Below are 16,966 nucleotides of genomic sequence, written 5' to 3' on the forward strand. Positions count from 1 at the left end.
GACAAATTGAAAATATGATAAAGCTTAACTTGATCAATGTCTGCACTGATTGGGTGAATTGGAATTTATTTGTGTTTTATGATTTCAGACATACAGTATCAGAACCAGGTGCCGAGCTGTAAGCATTTTTAATGTTTGCGCGGCAATGATAGCAACCATGGCTGAAATTCAGAAGGTTGGTTATATAACTATTATATCTATCTTGAGAGATGTTCATGTTTGCACATGGATATGATTAAAATTGTACTTTTACTAATATGACCAAGGACTCTAGCTAGTGACAAAAATAAGTTATTTTTAGGGTTTTTATGATGTTATTCTAACAGTATATATATTTGATTGTTATCTCCTCCTTCAGGGCATTGCCAAGCAACTGTTGTTTCCCTTTATCCCCCAGTTTACACAGGCCTTTATACAGGCTCTGCAAGTACCTGATGGATTGACATCAGACAGTGGACTCAAAATGGAAATTGTGAAGGTAATGAGCATTGTTGAATTCTGCTTCAGTGAGGAACTTTACATGACAAAGCAGTGATTTTTATACTTGTTTAATGTTGGGATGTAATGATAGGATAAAATCAAGGACATTTACATCAAATTGGGAAGAATTGATAAAATTGTAAACTTAATTAATTAATTAATACAATACATAAGTTTTAAATTAACACCATTTACTAGTTAGGTCCCGTCTGTCTGTCCGTCAACATTTTTGTTGTTACGCGATAACTCAAGAGTTTCCACTACACAGTTTTCAAACTACACAGAAATACTTTACAACAAGAGGATTATTAAGAGGAAGACACCTATAAATTCTGGGTTCACATCACTTTGTATGTCAACATCTTTGTTATGATTTTGTTTATATTGAACATTTAGAACTTGGATAATAAGAAATAGATAGTTTAATGAAATTAAATACCCTACAACATCGAGTGTGTATGTGTATATACATGTGTGTGAATGTTGTATACGAAAATGTTTTGTGTGACATGTATTGAATTCATTCAATAAAAACAAGGCACATCATTTTTAGTCAACAAACTCTAGGTTGTATTCGGTATACGAGGTTAAATTTCGTACATTTCTTTGCAAATGAATTTAACTAATACATTGAATAATCCCAAATAGATTTCAAATGAGTGTGCCCTATTCATAAATGTTACCAAATTTTGTCGTTGAAAATTTCGAAATAGCGTGCTTGTTAACTAAAAACCTGCCATGTTTTGCGCAAGTATTTTGATTTTTGCTTCCATGTGTATCTTTCAATATTATTAATTTTAACGCAAATACCAGATCTATACATTACAGTACTGTATCAAATGCAGATGTCGCTTTCCATTAATAGTCACAAAGCGGGGCCCTTGTCAGTTTTTTAGCATTCAATCAGGGTGTGAGTTCAAGCCCCGCTCGTGCCATGGCCATGTCAAACCTAAGGTATCCAAATAGGTAGTAATTGTTCCGTTGTCAAACACTTGGCATATAGAAGTGAGAATCGCGGGTCTTTCGGATATGACCTTAAAAACGGAGGTCCTGTGTTGCAGCAGGCATTGGCATGCAAAAGAACCCTCATTGCTATGGCCCTGAGCGCATAGCATAGGTCTAAATTTGTGGTATCCTGGCCAGATTGTAAAGGTGAAAAATAAGAGAAAAACACTTCATCCTGACAAAACTATGTAGTATTTGGAATTGTGTGAAATAATTTCCTAAGTAAAAAGTAAAAGTTATCTACATCTTGTAGATGCACAAACTTACCACCTGTTTTAATGTTGAAAGTGAGAATGACAGAACCATAGCATTCAATGTTAGATCAGTCAAAAATGAGAGCTTCAATTTACCTAAACAAACACCTCAATTTCATACAAATCATGGGGAAAAATTGTAGTTTTTGAGAGGAGAAATGGCTGGCATTCAGACTTCAATTTGGTATAGTAGGATCTCTGTGAAGTATATGCAGGAAATCCTCTTTGTACTCCTTTTAGATTCAGGTGAAATTTGATCTTCCTAAAAGAAATTACTACCAAGGTTCCTTCTAGTTTGAATTAATGAGTAAAATGTGTATCCAGTTTGAACATTTAAAATGCTAATATGCATAATTCCAGGCCATTACCACGCTTGTAAAGAATTTTCCCAAACTGATGTCACAGTACATCGGAGATATCCTACCACCAATTTGGATGATATTTACACACAGTGCCGACTTGTATCCTTCAATTCTGTCTATGGTTAAATTTGGAATAAATGTAGGTCGTACAGTTCTCATAAATGTAGGTTTGGTTTTATACTGTTAACGAGAATTTTTCACTCATATAAAGATGTTCTGTGTTATCGTGTAAGGGCTATTCCAGAAATAAATACATGGGGGGGGGGGGGGGGGGGGGGGGGGGGGAGGCACCTTTTGTATATACCAAGCACCCATAAAAAAAAATTAAAAATTACCCCATGACCCATCAAATTAATAAACTCATTTTACAATGACCCATCTAATAAGAAAAAAAACTAACCAGACCCACCACAAAAATATTTTTAAAAATGAAAACGGTACGAATCTCACGAGGTTTTCGGGACAAACATTCTAGTCAATGACGCGGTAATGCCTGTGCGACATTGTATCACAGTAGTTCTGAAGAAACGATGTCACATCAACAATCAAAGGCATCTATGGTGGGAATGTTGGAAAGATTTGGGAGTCCAAACGATGCTATTATCATGAAATAGGTATGGATATGTTTTTCCACGAATCGTTCGTCTTCTAATGGAGCCCGCACCGCGCCCGGAGGCCACTATATCACCATCACACCGACTGATAAATATAACGCATCGGTACCCTCGTATAAATCAACCAAGGTTTGCCTATTTTTATTAGAAAACGGAATACCTATTGGTTTCAAAATATTCCCAAAATCGATGCACTGTAAACTGTAATAATCTACAGAACAGAGTTCGCCGCCATCACATCCAAAGGGACCCTATTAAACGCGCCTCTAATTTGAAGAGTGCCGTAATGGAAAGTTATGCGCTGCAAAGAGCGACAACTCGAATAGTTCTATGTTACTTCCGATTTCGAAAGCGCGTTTTCAATTTTCCCTCCGACGTTTTGTAACCAACACGACAAGAGCGACAATAAAAATATTCTGTAAACTAAACACCCACGTGGCACGAAATAAAACAATAGAAACTACCCACTACCCATAATAAATATTTTTTTAACAGTCCCACCACGGACCAATTAAAATATGAAAAAATACGACCACCCATACAAAAAAATATCATTTGCCGCCCGACCCCCCCCCCCCCCCCATTTGATCATTTCTGGAACAGCCCTAAGTGTTTTTGACAGATTTCCTACATTTTCTTTTCTTGACTGCATACTAGCTATGTGCGGACAGTTGTGAACAGTTTAGAAGAATCGGATGACCCTGTAGATTCTGACGGTAAAAATCTTGTGGGTTGATTATTGTTATTTCAGACTTGTACTCTTTCATTTTGTGTTAGAGTGAATGAAGACTGATTTATAATTTCTATGTAAGTGTTGTTTTATAATTGTATTACTTCCTTTCTCTGATTGGTTTTGCAGAGGATAATGGAGGTGAGATGAGGTGTTCAGATATTCAGTTACAAATTAAATTGTTACATGTGGCATGTAGTTTCCAAGTTTTTTTTTAATTGTTCGATTTATTTTATCCAATTGACAGAACACTTTGGAGGAGATCTATACATATACATTGTAAGACAAAAATTTCATATGAAAAGATCTTCTGAAAATTTAACACAATTCTTAAATCTGATCAGTATTCATGTTGCTGGTGTGATTAAAAAAACAACAACCAGATAATGTTGTGTATTTGAAAATTAGATAAGTAGATTGTTGTATTTAAACAGGTGAAGTCCTTGGATTTGAGAGCTTGGTGTATGGAGTGTTTGAATTCGTCCACGTTCTGATCGACACGTCGAAGTTCCGCAGCACTGTTAAGAGCTCCGTGAATGACATTCTGTATTATGTTATACTATACATGCAGATGACAGATGATCAGGTGCGGAAAAATTGATGTTCAAACGAGTCTTTAAATTTATGATGTAAAGCAGGATCCCCATTTTGGAGCTCTTGTTTATCATGTAGTCGTCTACTAAGACATAAAATTCTAATACATTGCTGCTGTGAAGCAGGAAATTTTTTACCTCAAGTAATTTTTGCTCAGACATTCGAAAAAGGATTTTTTCCTATTTTAATTCACACAAAGGTATCTTTTTACAACAATACTAAAGAGTATTGAGTATTAAAATTTTTATTTGTCAATATAGGATAAGGGAAAATGGGTACATTTAAATTTAGGGCAAGCATTTTCCTGGATACAGTATAAAGAACATTTTGGAAAGAGCATCGTAGATTAATCTCAACAGTAGATCTAGTGTAGTAATACATGTAACAGCAAGTTCTTGTGAAAGATGTAGGAATTATGTCTCCCCTTCAAAGGGGAGACATATTGTTTTTGTCGTTTTTCTTCTTATTATTCTTCTTCAACCAAATTTTGTCCAGGCCCTAACTAGAGAACCCTTTGACTTTAAGAATTTAAACATGGAACATAAGGAGATGGTTTGGAGGAGGGGTGCCCGTTCCCAAAACTTTTGACCTTGACCCACTTATAAAGTCAAGGTCAATCTTTTACATCAACATATAGTCCAGGCCAATAGCTGAGAACCCTTTGACATTACGATTTCAAACTTGGAACGTGGCAAGAGGACATAGATACAAGGTGCACTGCACCAAATTTTTTTTACCATGACCCCTTTCTTCATTCAAGGTCAAATTAAGAAAAACATGAATAGACCATAACTTTAGAACCCTTTGACATTAAGACTCCAAACTTAGAATATGAGAAGGGGGAATTCCACCAAAAAAAATTACCTTGACCCATTTATAAAGCCAAGGTCAATTTTTTTGTCAAAATATAGTCCAGACCAAAAGCTGACTTGACAACCGTTTGACATTAAAACTTCAAACTTGGAATATGGAGAGATGATATGGAAGAGTGCACCAAAATTTTTGACCTTGGCCCCTTTCTTCATTCAAGGTAAAATTAAGAAAAACAGGAATTGACCATAACTTTAGAACGCTTTGACATTAAGACTTCAAACTTAGAATATGAGAAGGGGGAATTCCACCAAAATTTTTGACCTTAACCCATTTATAAAGTCAAGGTCAATTTTTTATGTCAAAATATAGTCCAGGCCAAAAGCTGACTTGACAACCGTTTGACATTAAAACTTTAAACTTGGAAGATGGAGAGGCTATATGGAAGAGGGGTGCACATCACAAACATTTTTGACCTTCATCTACTTACAGTGTCAAGTTCACTCTTTTACATCAAGACTATAACCTGAGAACTATTTGACATTAGGATTTCAAACTTACAACTTAAAAAGCAGATATTAAGACAAGATGTACTGTACCAAAATCTTTGACCTTGACCCATTTTTTCATTCAAGGTCACTCTTACATCAAAGTATAGTCAAGACTATAACCTGAGAACCCTTTGACATTAGGATTTCAAACTTAATACAACATGGAAAGCAGACATTAAGACAAGATGTACTGTACCAAAATTTTTGACCTTGACCCATTTCTTCAATCAATGTCATGTTTAAAAAAAACTTGATGATTTCATAACTAAGATTTGTTTGACATCAAGACTGCAAACTTGTAATATGGAAAGGCAATATTGAGGAGGGGGTGCACATCACCAACATTTTTTACCTTGACCTACTTACATTGTCAAGGTCACTCTTTTACATCAAAGTATAGTCCAGACCATAACCTGAGAACCCTTTGACATTAGGTTTTCAAACTTATAACATGGAAGGCAGATTTAAGACAAGATGTACTGTACCAAATTTTTTTTACCATGAACCATTCCTTGTAAAGCAGACATTAAGACGCTTGCACTCATTATTGTTGCCCCGGTTATTAGACAATCAAACTTTGAAGGGGAGACATCTGGGTTTTTTTTTTGTAAAAAACAATACCCACTAGTTTCCTATTGAGTTTGTGTACCTGCCCATTTTGATTCAGTGGTGTCTATGTTACCCAGGTGAGACTGTGGACCAACAGTCCAGACCAATTTGTGGAGGATGAAGATGATGATTCCTTTTCTTACTCTGTCAGAATATCAGCACAGGATATCTTACTGGTAAGGTCAGAATATCAGCACAGGGCATCTTACTGGTAAGGAATCATTCTGCTAGAAAGTTGTTGGGTTTTTTGTTTTTTTGGGGTTTTTTGGTTTTTTTTGACATGGTAGAAAATCAATTTATGATATACCGTATAATAGGGCTGTATCAATATACCGGTATACCGATATGTATCAGTATTATGCTATCTGGCAATACACGATACAGAAGCAAGTCGGTATTTCGATACGAGTTCGGGTTTGGAATGTCGCTTAAAACGTCGGGATCGGCGTTCAAAAATTAGTTTACAATGTCTTCGAAGAAAAGTAAAGTTTGGAACTACTTCGAAAAACAGAAAAATAATAAGTTTGCAACTTGTAATATCTGCAAGGATATGGTTGCAGCATCTGGAGGAACAACTAACCTAAGTGTTCACTTACTCCGCCATCATAAAATAAATTTGCAACATAAAATTCGGCCGTTGCCTCAGAGAGAGTTCTTAGTACGACTGGAGACATCGTTTCTGCAACGAGGGCCTGTTTGAGTCCAGAACGTGTGAATGAATTAGTTTTTTTGAAGAAAAATATGAAATTTTAAAATGTTGACTGTTAATTATTCATGATATGAATAGTATTGAATACTGATGTCTTATTTAAATTTTTTTTTTCTATTTTTCTGCTTCTTTTTCTCTTGGATCATGGACTCAAACAGGTCCTTGTTGTTATTTGTTGAAATAAACTGTAAAAAATCAGTTGTTTCATTGTTTAATACAGTGTTTCTTGAAAAAAAAGGCCAAATAAAGAATAGGTACAATATATTGGATATCGGAATTATATGTATTGTATCGTATCGTATCGAAATTTTGGCACCAATACACAGCCCTACCGTATAATGGTTTTTTTGGGGTTTTTTTTGGTTTTTTTTGCATATCAAATTTTGTGAAAATACCCCCTAAACACTGTTATTATCTCCTCGTGGAACTAGTTGCGAAGGGGATATAGCATCGCTGCTGTACATGTGGGTGTGTCCATTACAGCTTGTGGGCAAAATTTAAAGAGAACCCTTGCACTAAGAATTATCACATTTCACATACTTCTGTGGCATTGTAAGAGGATGAACCCTATTTATTTTTGAGTCAATTGGTGAAATAGTTTGTAAAATATTGTGTCATTGCAACAATTTAACGCTGTACAAGTTAACAATACAGACTTCTAGATAAAGTGAAAGTAAAATTAGAATAGTAAGAGAATGGGGAGGGAGGGATTAAAGTATTGAACCATTATGAATTCCTTGATATTGACAGAATGCACAAAATCAGTTAAGTGGAGATAAAACCAATCCAGAGTGCATTAAGGTATAATTGGACTCCTTCTGACTTTCAATTTGGTCAAAGCTGACCTCATTCAAATAAGCAGAGGCCAGAAAATGAGATTTACTTAACAATTTTGAAGCAAAAATTGAAATCTGTGGGCCTGTGAAGAAAATTTAAGAACAAATAGGCTACCCTGCTTGATTTATTTTCATTGTTTGGGAAATTCAAAGCAAAAACTGAGGAAATACCTGCATTTCAGCAGTGGGAACGGGGCCTTATTTCGGCCCCCTACAGACCTTTAAAAAATCCCTGCTGATACAAAGATCTGATTGGATATGCTGCATGGTTTATTCACATTAACAAATGCACAATAATGTAGTTTTTCCCCCCAAGGATTTTTATGTAGTTTACAAGGTTTAAGTTGTTTTCATTTTTGTAGTCGATATGCAGTGAATTTCCAGAGGACAGTGTCCAAGCCCTATGTCAGGCCATCACTAAACATCTGACTGCGGTAGAACCTCTTAAAAATGCCAATGATCCAAACTGGTAGGTGAAATTTATTCATGGACAGTAATTATTTTATATATTTGATCACTATATACTATAGTATGCACACAGTATATGCTTCCAATTAAATGGTAACTACATGAAAACAGTGGTAGCTATACACATGTAATTTCACAAGTTTTGGAAATTCAATTAGGGCTATTCCAGAAATAAATACATGGGGGGGTCGGGAGGCACCTTTTGTATATACCAAGCACCCATAAAAAAAAATAAAAAATTACCCCATGACCCATCAAATTAATAAACTCATTTTACAATGACCCATCTAATAAAAAAAAAAACTAACCAGACCCACCACAAAAATATTTTTAAAAATGAAAACGGTACAAATCTCGCGAGGTTTTCGGGACAAACATTCTAGTCAATGACGCGGTATACGCGGTAATGCCTGTGCGACATTGTATCACAGTAGTTCTGAAGAAACGATGTCACATCAACAATCAAAGGCATCTATGGCGGGAATGTTGGAAAGATTGGGAGTCCAAACGATGCTATTATCATGAAATGGGTATGGATATGTTTTTCCACGAATCGTTCGTCTTCTAATGGAGCCCGCGCCCGGAGGCCTCTATATCACCATCACACCGACTGATAAATATAACGCATCGGTACCCTCGTATAAATCAACTAAGGTTTGCCTATTTTTATTAGAAAACGGAATACCTATTGGTTTCAAAATATTCCCAAAATCGATACACTGTAAACTGTAATAATCTACAGAACAGAGTTCGCCGCCATCACGTCCAAAGGGACCCTATTAAACGCGCCTCTAATTTGAAGAGTGCCGTAATGGAAAGTTATGCGCTGCAAAGAGCGACAACTCAAATAGTTCTATGTTACTTTCGATTTCGAAAGCAGCATTTCGAAAGCACGTTTTCAATTTTCCCTCCGACGTTTTGTAACCAACACGACAAGAGCGACAATAAAAATATTCTGAAAACTCAACACCCACGTAGCACAAAATAAAACAATAGAAACTACCCACTACCCATAATAAATATTTTATTAACAATCCCACCACGGACCAATTAAAATATGAAAAAATACGACCACCCACACAAAAAAATATCATTTGCCGCCCGACCCCCCCATTTGATCATTTCTGGAACAGCCCTTAGGTGATGAATGCTTTCTTTGGTTTGTTAAAGGGAGGTAAAGATCACAAACATTGCGGATTAATTAAAACAATGCATAACCTGCATTAGTTATGCAAAAAAAATTCTAAACTGTGTGACCTACAACTCCCGTGCAACAAAAAAACAACAACATTGTTTCTTTAAATATGGCTATTTCGATTGTAAATATAGATATTATTGGCCTGCAAGTTATTGAAACACAGCAGCTGAAAATCGTCTGACCGTGTGTTGTCTTCATATTTGGTTATGATTTTCACAGAATGATGGTAAAGGGAAATAGTCCAAGAAGGACAAACCCTATACACATAAATAAACCATCTCATAGATAAGCGCTATTTATTATACTTAATAAAATAAAAGTTAAAAATAAACCTGAAACGTATTTTCCAACAATTTCAAAAATATTGCAGAGTTTGTGGAATGTATATATTCATGCGCAGACTGGACAGCACTAGATCTAACTGGATTGAAACAAAATGTGTCTTCATAGCACTTTGCAAATGATATGGATTTTAATAGAAATTATTAAGCGAAAACACACAGTGATTGTACATGTAAATATGTTTAGATAAGTAAGTAGTGCTATATAGGTAAGGCTAAATAAATCGTGTACATGTAAATATGTTTAAATAAGTAAGTAAGGCTATATAAATCATGGAATAAATACCCAACAATGGAGGTGAACTGAATTAACTTAATGCCCAAAAGTAGGAAATAAATGGTTTTGAGAGTGTATTTAGAAGAGCAGGAAATTGTTTTTCATTCAGTTTTGGCAAAGGTAACAAAGTAAAACTTTCACAAGATGCAGTATTGATAATTAAGGGCTATTCCAGAAATAAATACAAGGGGGGGTCGGGAGGCACCTTTTGTATATACCAAGCACCCATAAAAAAATATTAAAAATTACCCCATGACCCATCAAATTAATAAACTCATTTTACAATGACCCATCTAATAAAAAAAAAAAACTAACCAGACCTACCACAAAAATATTTTTAAAAATGAAAACGGTACAAATCTCGCGAGGTTTTTGGGACAAACATTCTAGTCAATGACGCGGTAATGCCTGTGCGACATTGTATCACAGTAGTTCTGAAGAAACGATGTCACATCAACAATCAAAGGCATCTATGGCGGAAATGTTGGAAAGATTGGGAGTCCAAACGATGCTATTATCATGAAATGGGTATGGATATGTTTTTCCACGAATCGTTCGTCTTCTAATGGAGCCCGCGCCCGGAGGCCTCTATATCACCATCACACCGACTGATAAATATAACGCATCGGTACCCTCGTATAAATCAACTAAGGTTTGCCTATTTTTATTAGAAAACGGAATACCTATTGGTTTCAAAATATTCCCAAAATCGATGCACTGTAAACTAATAATCTACAGAACAGAGTTAACCGCCATCACGTCCAAAGGGACCCTACTAAACGCGCCTCTAATTTGAAGAGTGCCGTAATGGAAAGTAAAGCGCTGCAAAGAGCGGCAACTCGAATAGTTCTATGTTACTTCCGATTTCCGATTTCGAAAGCAGCATTTCGAAAGCACGTTTTCAATTTTCCCTCCGACGTTTTGTAACCAACATGACAAGAGCGACAATAAAAATATTCTGAAAACTCAACACCCACGTAGCACGAAATAAAACAATAGAAACTACCCACTACCCATAATAAATATTTTATTAACAATCCAACCATGGACCAATTAAAATATGAAAAAATACGACCACCCACACAAAAAAATATCATTTGCCGCCCGACCCCCCCATTTGATCATTTCTGGAACAGCCCTAAGTAAATATGTACTACATATATTTGAAAATAAAAAATCATATATGTAGGTGTGGTCGTGTTTATGTGTGGTACTACTTGTCTAGGTGGAAGGTCCATGAGTCCTGTATGCTAGCCATGGGCAGCGTGACTGACCTGGTCACTGAGTCCATACAGTCTGGGAAAGTCCAGTTTGATATTACAGGATTCCTCCAGTCTGTCGTCCTGGCAGATATGAACTTTTGCAGTGAGTATATTCAGAGCTCTCTCTCTCTCCTTTTTTTTATCTTTGGTTCAACTGAAAGTAATTATTAATCGTCTACAATGTATGGCAATAAGCATTGTCTTCCTCTTGAAATCTGTAAAACAGTAAATGTGTTTTCAGCTTTATTGAGCTCTCTCTTTATAAAATCTTAGATTCTAATGATTGGCATCAAAATTTGTTTTTGAAAAAAACTCTCCACAAGATCATCCAATATAGATGTTAGAAAAAGGACAACTCTCTTCTGTCACGGTGGTCGAGAGGTTAGAGCGTTCGCGCCGCATGGGGAAGGCCGGGGTTCAAATCTTGGCCGCGACAGACCTAAGTCGTTAAAACGGGTAGTGATATTTCCATCGTCAAACGCTCAGCAACAGGTGTGAATGTCACGGGTCCTCGGAGATGACCTTAAAAATGGATGTCCCGTGTCACAGTAGGTGTGGCACACTAAAGAACCCTCACTGCTCAGTGGGCGTAAGCACCGAGCATAGGTCTAAATTTGAATCCCTTCACCTGTCTTGGTGACGTCTCCATATGAGTGAAAAATTCTCGAGTGAGACATTAAGCAAGATACAATCAATCAATCCTAATTCCAAGCTCCCTTAAAATCTTACATTGCCTTGAACAATTCTATAAATGATGATATCCATTAAAGTGATCATGCATTTATGCGAGATGATGCAATGGATGTGTTGTATATATGCTATACCTATTTTCTGTGAGGGGTTTACTGTTTGGAATTGACGACGAGTTATTTTACTGACAGTATCACCGTTCTTGGTTGGGAGAAGTTTATGGACAGCCAGTCGGTATACAGAGGTCACATCAACATCTCCAGAACTGCTGAACAGGTAAACCAGGACACTCTTAGTAAATTATGTGAATGGATGCAATGGATTTGTTGGATATGTAATCCAGAAATTGTTTTGAATACTATTTTTAGTTTTAAACAAGCACCAAGTTGCATATTTTCTGTCCATGTGACTTTTTTTTTTTTACACGTAAAGAAGCTATTTAACACATTGCTTCTCAGTTGTCTCTGTGACTCATCAGCACTAAATATTTGTCACTACAATGGCACATTAAGAAAGAACATATTTATTTCTTCCACAAAATCATGGATCACAATATTTACTCACTTTCCTGTTCAGAACTTTCAATAGGTGACACAATTTTACACTCTCAAGTTAAAACTAAAAAAAAACCCAACAAAAAAAGGTGGATATAAATGGAAATTTTACATGTTTATGAGGTAGTTTGATGGGTTTTGGCCTAGACGGTTGTGATTAGAGCAAAAATTGTTCAAATAATGGTCATCAGAGGCCAAAACTGGTCAGCCATCTAATGAATACCACTACATTTTCATTAGTATTGCATTTCTGTATTTTATACTGCTACATGTATCTTTTTGAAATGACACACCTATTGCAGATTCCTTCAGTCTACGGTTGGTGGTTTACATGCCACGCAGCCACCGACTATTAGAATCTCTGCCATCCGAGCAGTGTACAGCTACTGTCAACACCTCAAGTCAGCCAACACTACACAGTATCTGATTCCATTCCTACCCAACACACTGGATGGTCTGTTGTCTGTAGCTACGCAGTACTCTTCAGATGTCTTGTCCCTCTGTTTAGAAACAATGTCTATACTTTTATCTGTGAGTGTACTAATAAGACAGGAATATCATTGGTTCAGTGCACAATATTAAGTCTTACATTAAAGGGACAAGTTTTTGTTCAATTCATTTCAGTCATTTGTTTTGTTGAATTTAAAACACATTTCATTAACAAAAGAAAACTTTTTTTTAGTGATCAGATATTTTCTATACGGTGCTTTTTTAGGTGGACAAGGCTTTCACTTCTACAATAGAAAACAAAGTCACTCCACTCACCATAGCTGTCTTTCTGAAATTTTCTTCAGGTAAGGCATCAAATTTATCCCTTAACAACAAACTGTAGTTTATATTTTCTCAAACCATCCCAGAGGACCAACTACATGTACTTCAAAATGTTACTGGCTTTACATCTCAGTTATTTGTTGTTGTTGTTGAACAACCTAATCTTTGAAGAAATATTGAACAAACAATGATAACCAACACTATTGTAAGCTGATTGATATTTGAACCAATTTTGAAAAAGCACTCCAAGAAGTCTTCTGGATTAAAAGAATCGATTCAAAATGTCCTCAGAATTGTCCCCTAAAATGTCATCATTTTTCAATCGTTTTTCAAATCCTCCTGTGAAACTGCTCAAAGATCAAATACACAGAAAATAGATTTACGTCGAAATGGTAAATAAAATACTTTGAGATATAAACTCAATTAGTTTTCACCATACCATTTTCAAATATTTTACAATGAGAGACATCTATAAATTTTTAGTCATGTTGGTCTGTCTATATGGATGTCTATGTATTCGTTTACACTTGTGAAATGATAACTCAAATAGTTTTCACCATGACATTTACAAATTTTGTAGAAATACTTAACAATCAAAGAAAGACACCTGCCTGTCAGTCCAGCATCACTTTTTGTGATTCGATGTCTTGAAAACATTTTTTTTGACAGAAAGCTTTCATATTTTATACAAAGGTAGCTGACCATTAGATAAAGATGCCTATATTAGGGTCAAAGTTTAAGGTAACATCAAATCTTCCCACTAGGAATATTACACTTGAAGCTTGTATATTTGATACCAAGTTAATATTGTTGATCCTGCAGTTGATCATGGAAATGACATAATCACATCTGCATGTATCTGTCACTACAAATGTTAATGAATTCTGTGTCATTAGCACCAGTACGCGAAATACAAGTTCTTGGCGGGGCCCTTTTTGACTGAGTCAGTTCAGTTACTGATCCTCCAGAATATATAATTGAAAAATTGTTGAGTGTGGCAGAAAACATTTAAAAAAATGAATATTTTTCTGTCTGGTTTATATTAAAAAGGTCTATATTTAAACTTGATATAGTGACTGTAGCTTGACTTACATGTGTATGCATGTTCATGTGGAGTGATTTTGACATCATATAATGACCAACAATTCAGATCTCAGTCTCATATATAGGAGATGCTAGATCGAAAGAGGAAAGTCATAATTCAAGATTGTACCTTGCTAAAGGTTGTACTGATTTATGGTAGCCATGTTCATAGATCATGTATGTGTATCCATTTTTTAAACATTTATTGGTCATGTCTATTTTCAGACCCAGTGGTTGTGAATATTGTACAAGAGATTTTTAAGGAATTGGCTGGTAATGAGAGCTGTGCTGGACCCCTAGAACATCGACTACTGCCTACCCTAGTCAGTATTCTACAGGCCCCAGATAAAGTGCCAGTCAGTCTGCCACCGGTAAGTGATCAAGTACAAATAGTGATATTAGTGAAACGTGAATGTTCCCAGCAACAACACATCCTGTAACGGTCAAATTCCTATAATCACATGACTTACATACATGTACATGTGCTTGCTATCAGTATACAATCAAATCAAAACTAAGCTGTCATTCAGTTATTATGGACTGGGGCTGGACCATTAGAATTTGGAAATGTACATGTAGTTTTGTGCAACACTGAGAAGTTATGTGTTTAGTAATGATTTTGATTAGTGGGGTTAATGCAACAAGGACATCAAACATGGCACGGTTGGACGATCTGTCACAAAGAATGCACCCATTTATTATCAGAGTTCTCTCATTTTTGATTCGAAAGTTATAAGCAGAGTTGAAGTGAACACACTAAAAGAGGGGTGGATCCAACGCCGGCGACCCCACCCCACGTTTAGTGTGTTTCCCCAGATCTCTGACCTGTGAGACTCTAATCCTCCTTTCTGAAATGTATGGATCCGAAACTAATTGCACATGGTATTTAATCAACTTCAGATATGAACTTTGTGCTTACTCACCCTCCCCCTTTCCAACTTTTAAAACTTTGTATCAGTCAAGCCGAAAGCCTACATCAAAGGGGAGGCGAATTTTATTTATATGTGGTAACTTTTACAGGGGCCTAAGATGCCAATTTTTGATTATTATGATTAAAAGAGTTCGGTTATACAATCTGTTTTGTTTCGGTAGATTTCGTTTCGAATTCGTTTCGCACTTTACAGGTACCCAGAGATGGGTTATATTTTTCTGAATCTCTGATTCTAGGGAGCACAAAAAGAAGAGATATGAATGCACACATTATCTTGAAGTTATGTTACATACTATAAATATTTTATCATATTTACCTCTTCATCCTGCATGTTATGACTGTGTCATAATTTTATTCATATATATTACACATAGTATTCTTATGACTCATTTAATGAAATGTTTTACATGCATTAAAAAAATGTTAAATTGAGGTGGGGTGTGTTTTTTATGGCGTCGAGCTTTGCTCAAACGGCATCTAGTCAGCGTGTACGACTGAATCAGCTGAAAAGTTTACGCGACCGAAGGTGTCAGACTATCGATGCTTCCGCGGAAAAATCCCGCGCTTTTTGTAATGGCATATGAATATCTGTACTGTTTAATGATTTACGACATTTTAAAGTTGTTAATGAGAAACAAATGAAAATTATCACATTGATTTACTTTAACATATAAAAACTTTCACAAAAAATAAAAACAAATCAAATAAAAATTCCAATTTCAATGCGAACTACATTTGCAAAGTCACGTGATGTCTGAAACGATAGCATGTCTAGACGAAAGATAGCGTGGGTTTTGTTTGTAAACATTGCGTGCTGTTGGCGAAATTTAAACTGAGAAATAGTGTATCGCGGATTATTTATGGTCATTATATTTTAGGGTAGGTAATGTTTATTTGACTGTAGCATTCTCAGTAAGGTATTAACGCATCTGTAGGTTTGCAAATCATTGGTCAACTCGGTATATAAACACTGGCACGTGTTAATGTTATTGTAAACAACCCAAGCGCGGAAGCATTCATTATTATTAGGCTTTCAAGTAAAGGTTTTTGTGGAGGTAAAAGTTACTGAATTAACAAAAAAAAATTTTAATCTGACTAGATTTTCATCTCTTGAGATGCTAGCAGTGATATATACTATAAATGGTCCATAGTTGTTTACATTGTTGCACATATTTCTTATTAAAATTTTGGTTTAAAACTTATTTCTTGTTTTTATTATGTTATCAACAAGTACATGCAATGCTGCCCTTTACAACTATTAAAAGGAGAGTTCTCACAACAGTTGACTTTTTCACTAAATATCTTAATGCACAAATTTTCAGTTCTTTGTGAATTACATCTGTGCCAAGGATTGTAGAGTACTCCCTTGACTAGCAAAGATGTGTGAATAATTGAGAGCAATGGTTGATCACAAAAATCTTCATTATTTAATAACATTAGATATTGTAAATAATCCTTTGAAAAATATTCTGAAGAAATGAATGGAATTGTAAAAAAAATATATCTGTAATTGAATTTTTTTGTGAAAGAGCTACTGTACAGATGTATTAGAAGCATTATTCCTGTATGAAGGATAAATATTCTTGGTATTGCTTGAATTCAAAGCTGTATGTGTGTTTTTCATACATGTACAGCTAATCTTCGTTATCGGGAATATGTAAATAGAGTTGCCAGTCCAAACCACTTCTTTTTTGTGTGTGTGTTATCCTTGTTATCGCAAATCCTTAGATATCTCAAATTTAATTTCAGTCCTGTTGAATTTGCAATAACAAGGTGTGACTGTAGTCAATGGCATCAAAATATTCACAGGTAGAAGACTCTCCATTGAGATTTATAT

The 16,966-nt window shown here is 35.5% G+C and overlaps 1 protein-coding gene across 1 annotated transcript in view; it reads left to right on the forward strand.

Annotated features, from left to right (window-relative positions):
- LOC125654856 (importin-9-like) overlaps positions 1 to 16,966 on the forward strand; it is a 41,470-nt gene that overhangs the window by 6,724 nt on the left and 17,780 nt on the right. The window contains exons 5-16 of the mRNA XM_048884961.2: positions 89 to 175; positions 359 to 478; positions 2,100 to 2,200; positions 3,373 to 3,431; positions 3,880 to 4,031; positions 6,087 to 6,185; positions 7,917 to 8,023; positions 11,064 to 11,203; positions 11,982 to 12,066; positions 12,647 to 12,875; positions 13,060 to 13,138; positions 14,424 to 14,569. Coding sequence (XP_048740918.2) covers positions 89 to 175; positions 359 to 478; positions 2,100 to 2,200; positions 3,373 to 3,431; positions 3,880 to 4,031; positions 6,087 to 6,185; positions 7,917 to 8,023; positions 11,064 to 11,203; positions 11,982 to 12,066; positions 12,647 to 12,875; positions 13,060 to 13,138; positions 14,424 to 14,569 — 1,404 coding nt within the window. The remainder of the gene's footprint in view (positions 1 to 88; positions 176 to 358; positions 479 to 2,099; positions 2,201 to 3,372; positions 3,432 to 3,879; positions 4,032 to 6,086; positions 6,186 to 7,916; positions 8,024 to 11,063; positions 11,204 to 11,981; positions 12,067 to 12,646; positions 12,876 to 13,059; positions 13,139 to 14,423; positions 14,570 to 16,966) is intronic.

This window comes from Ostrea edulis, chromosome 7 (assembly GCF_947568905.1).
Source record: "Ostrea edulis chromosome 7, xbOstEdul1.1, whole genome shotgun sequence".
In the NCBI taxonomy this organism is placed as follows: domain Eukaryota; kingdom Metazoa; phylum Mollusca; class Bivalvia; order Ostreida; family Ostreidae; genus Ostrea; species Ostrea edulis.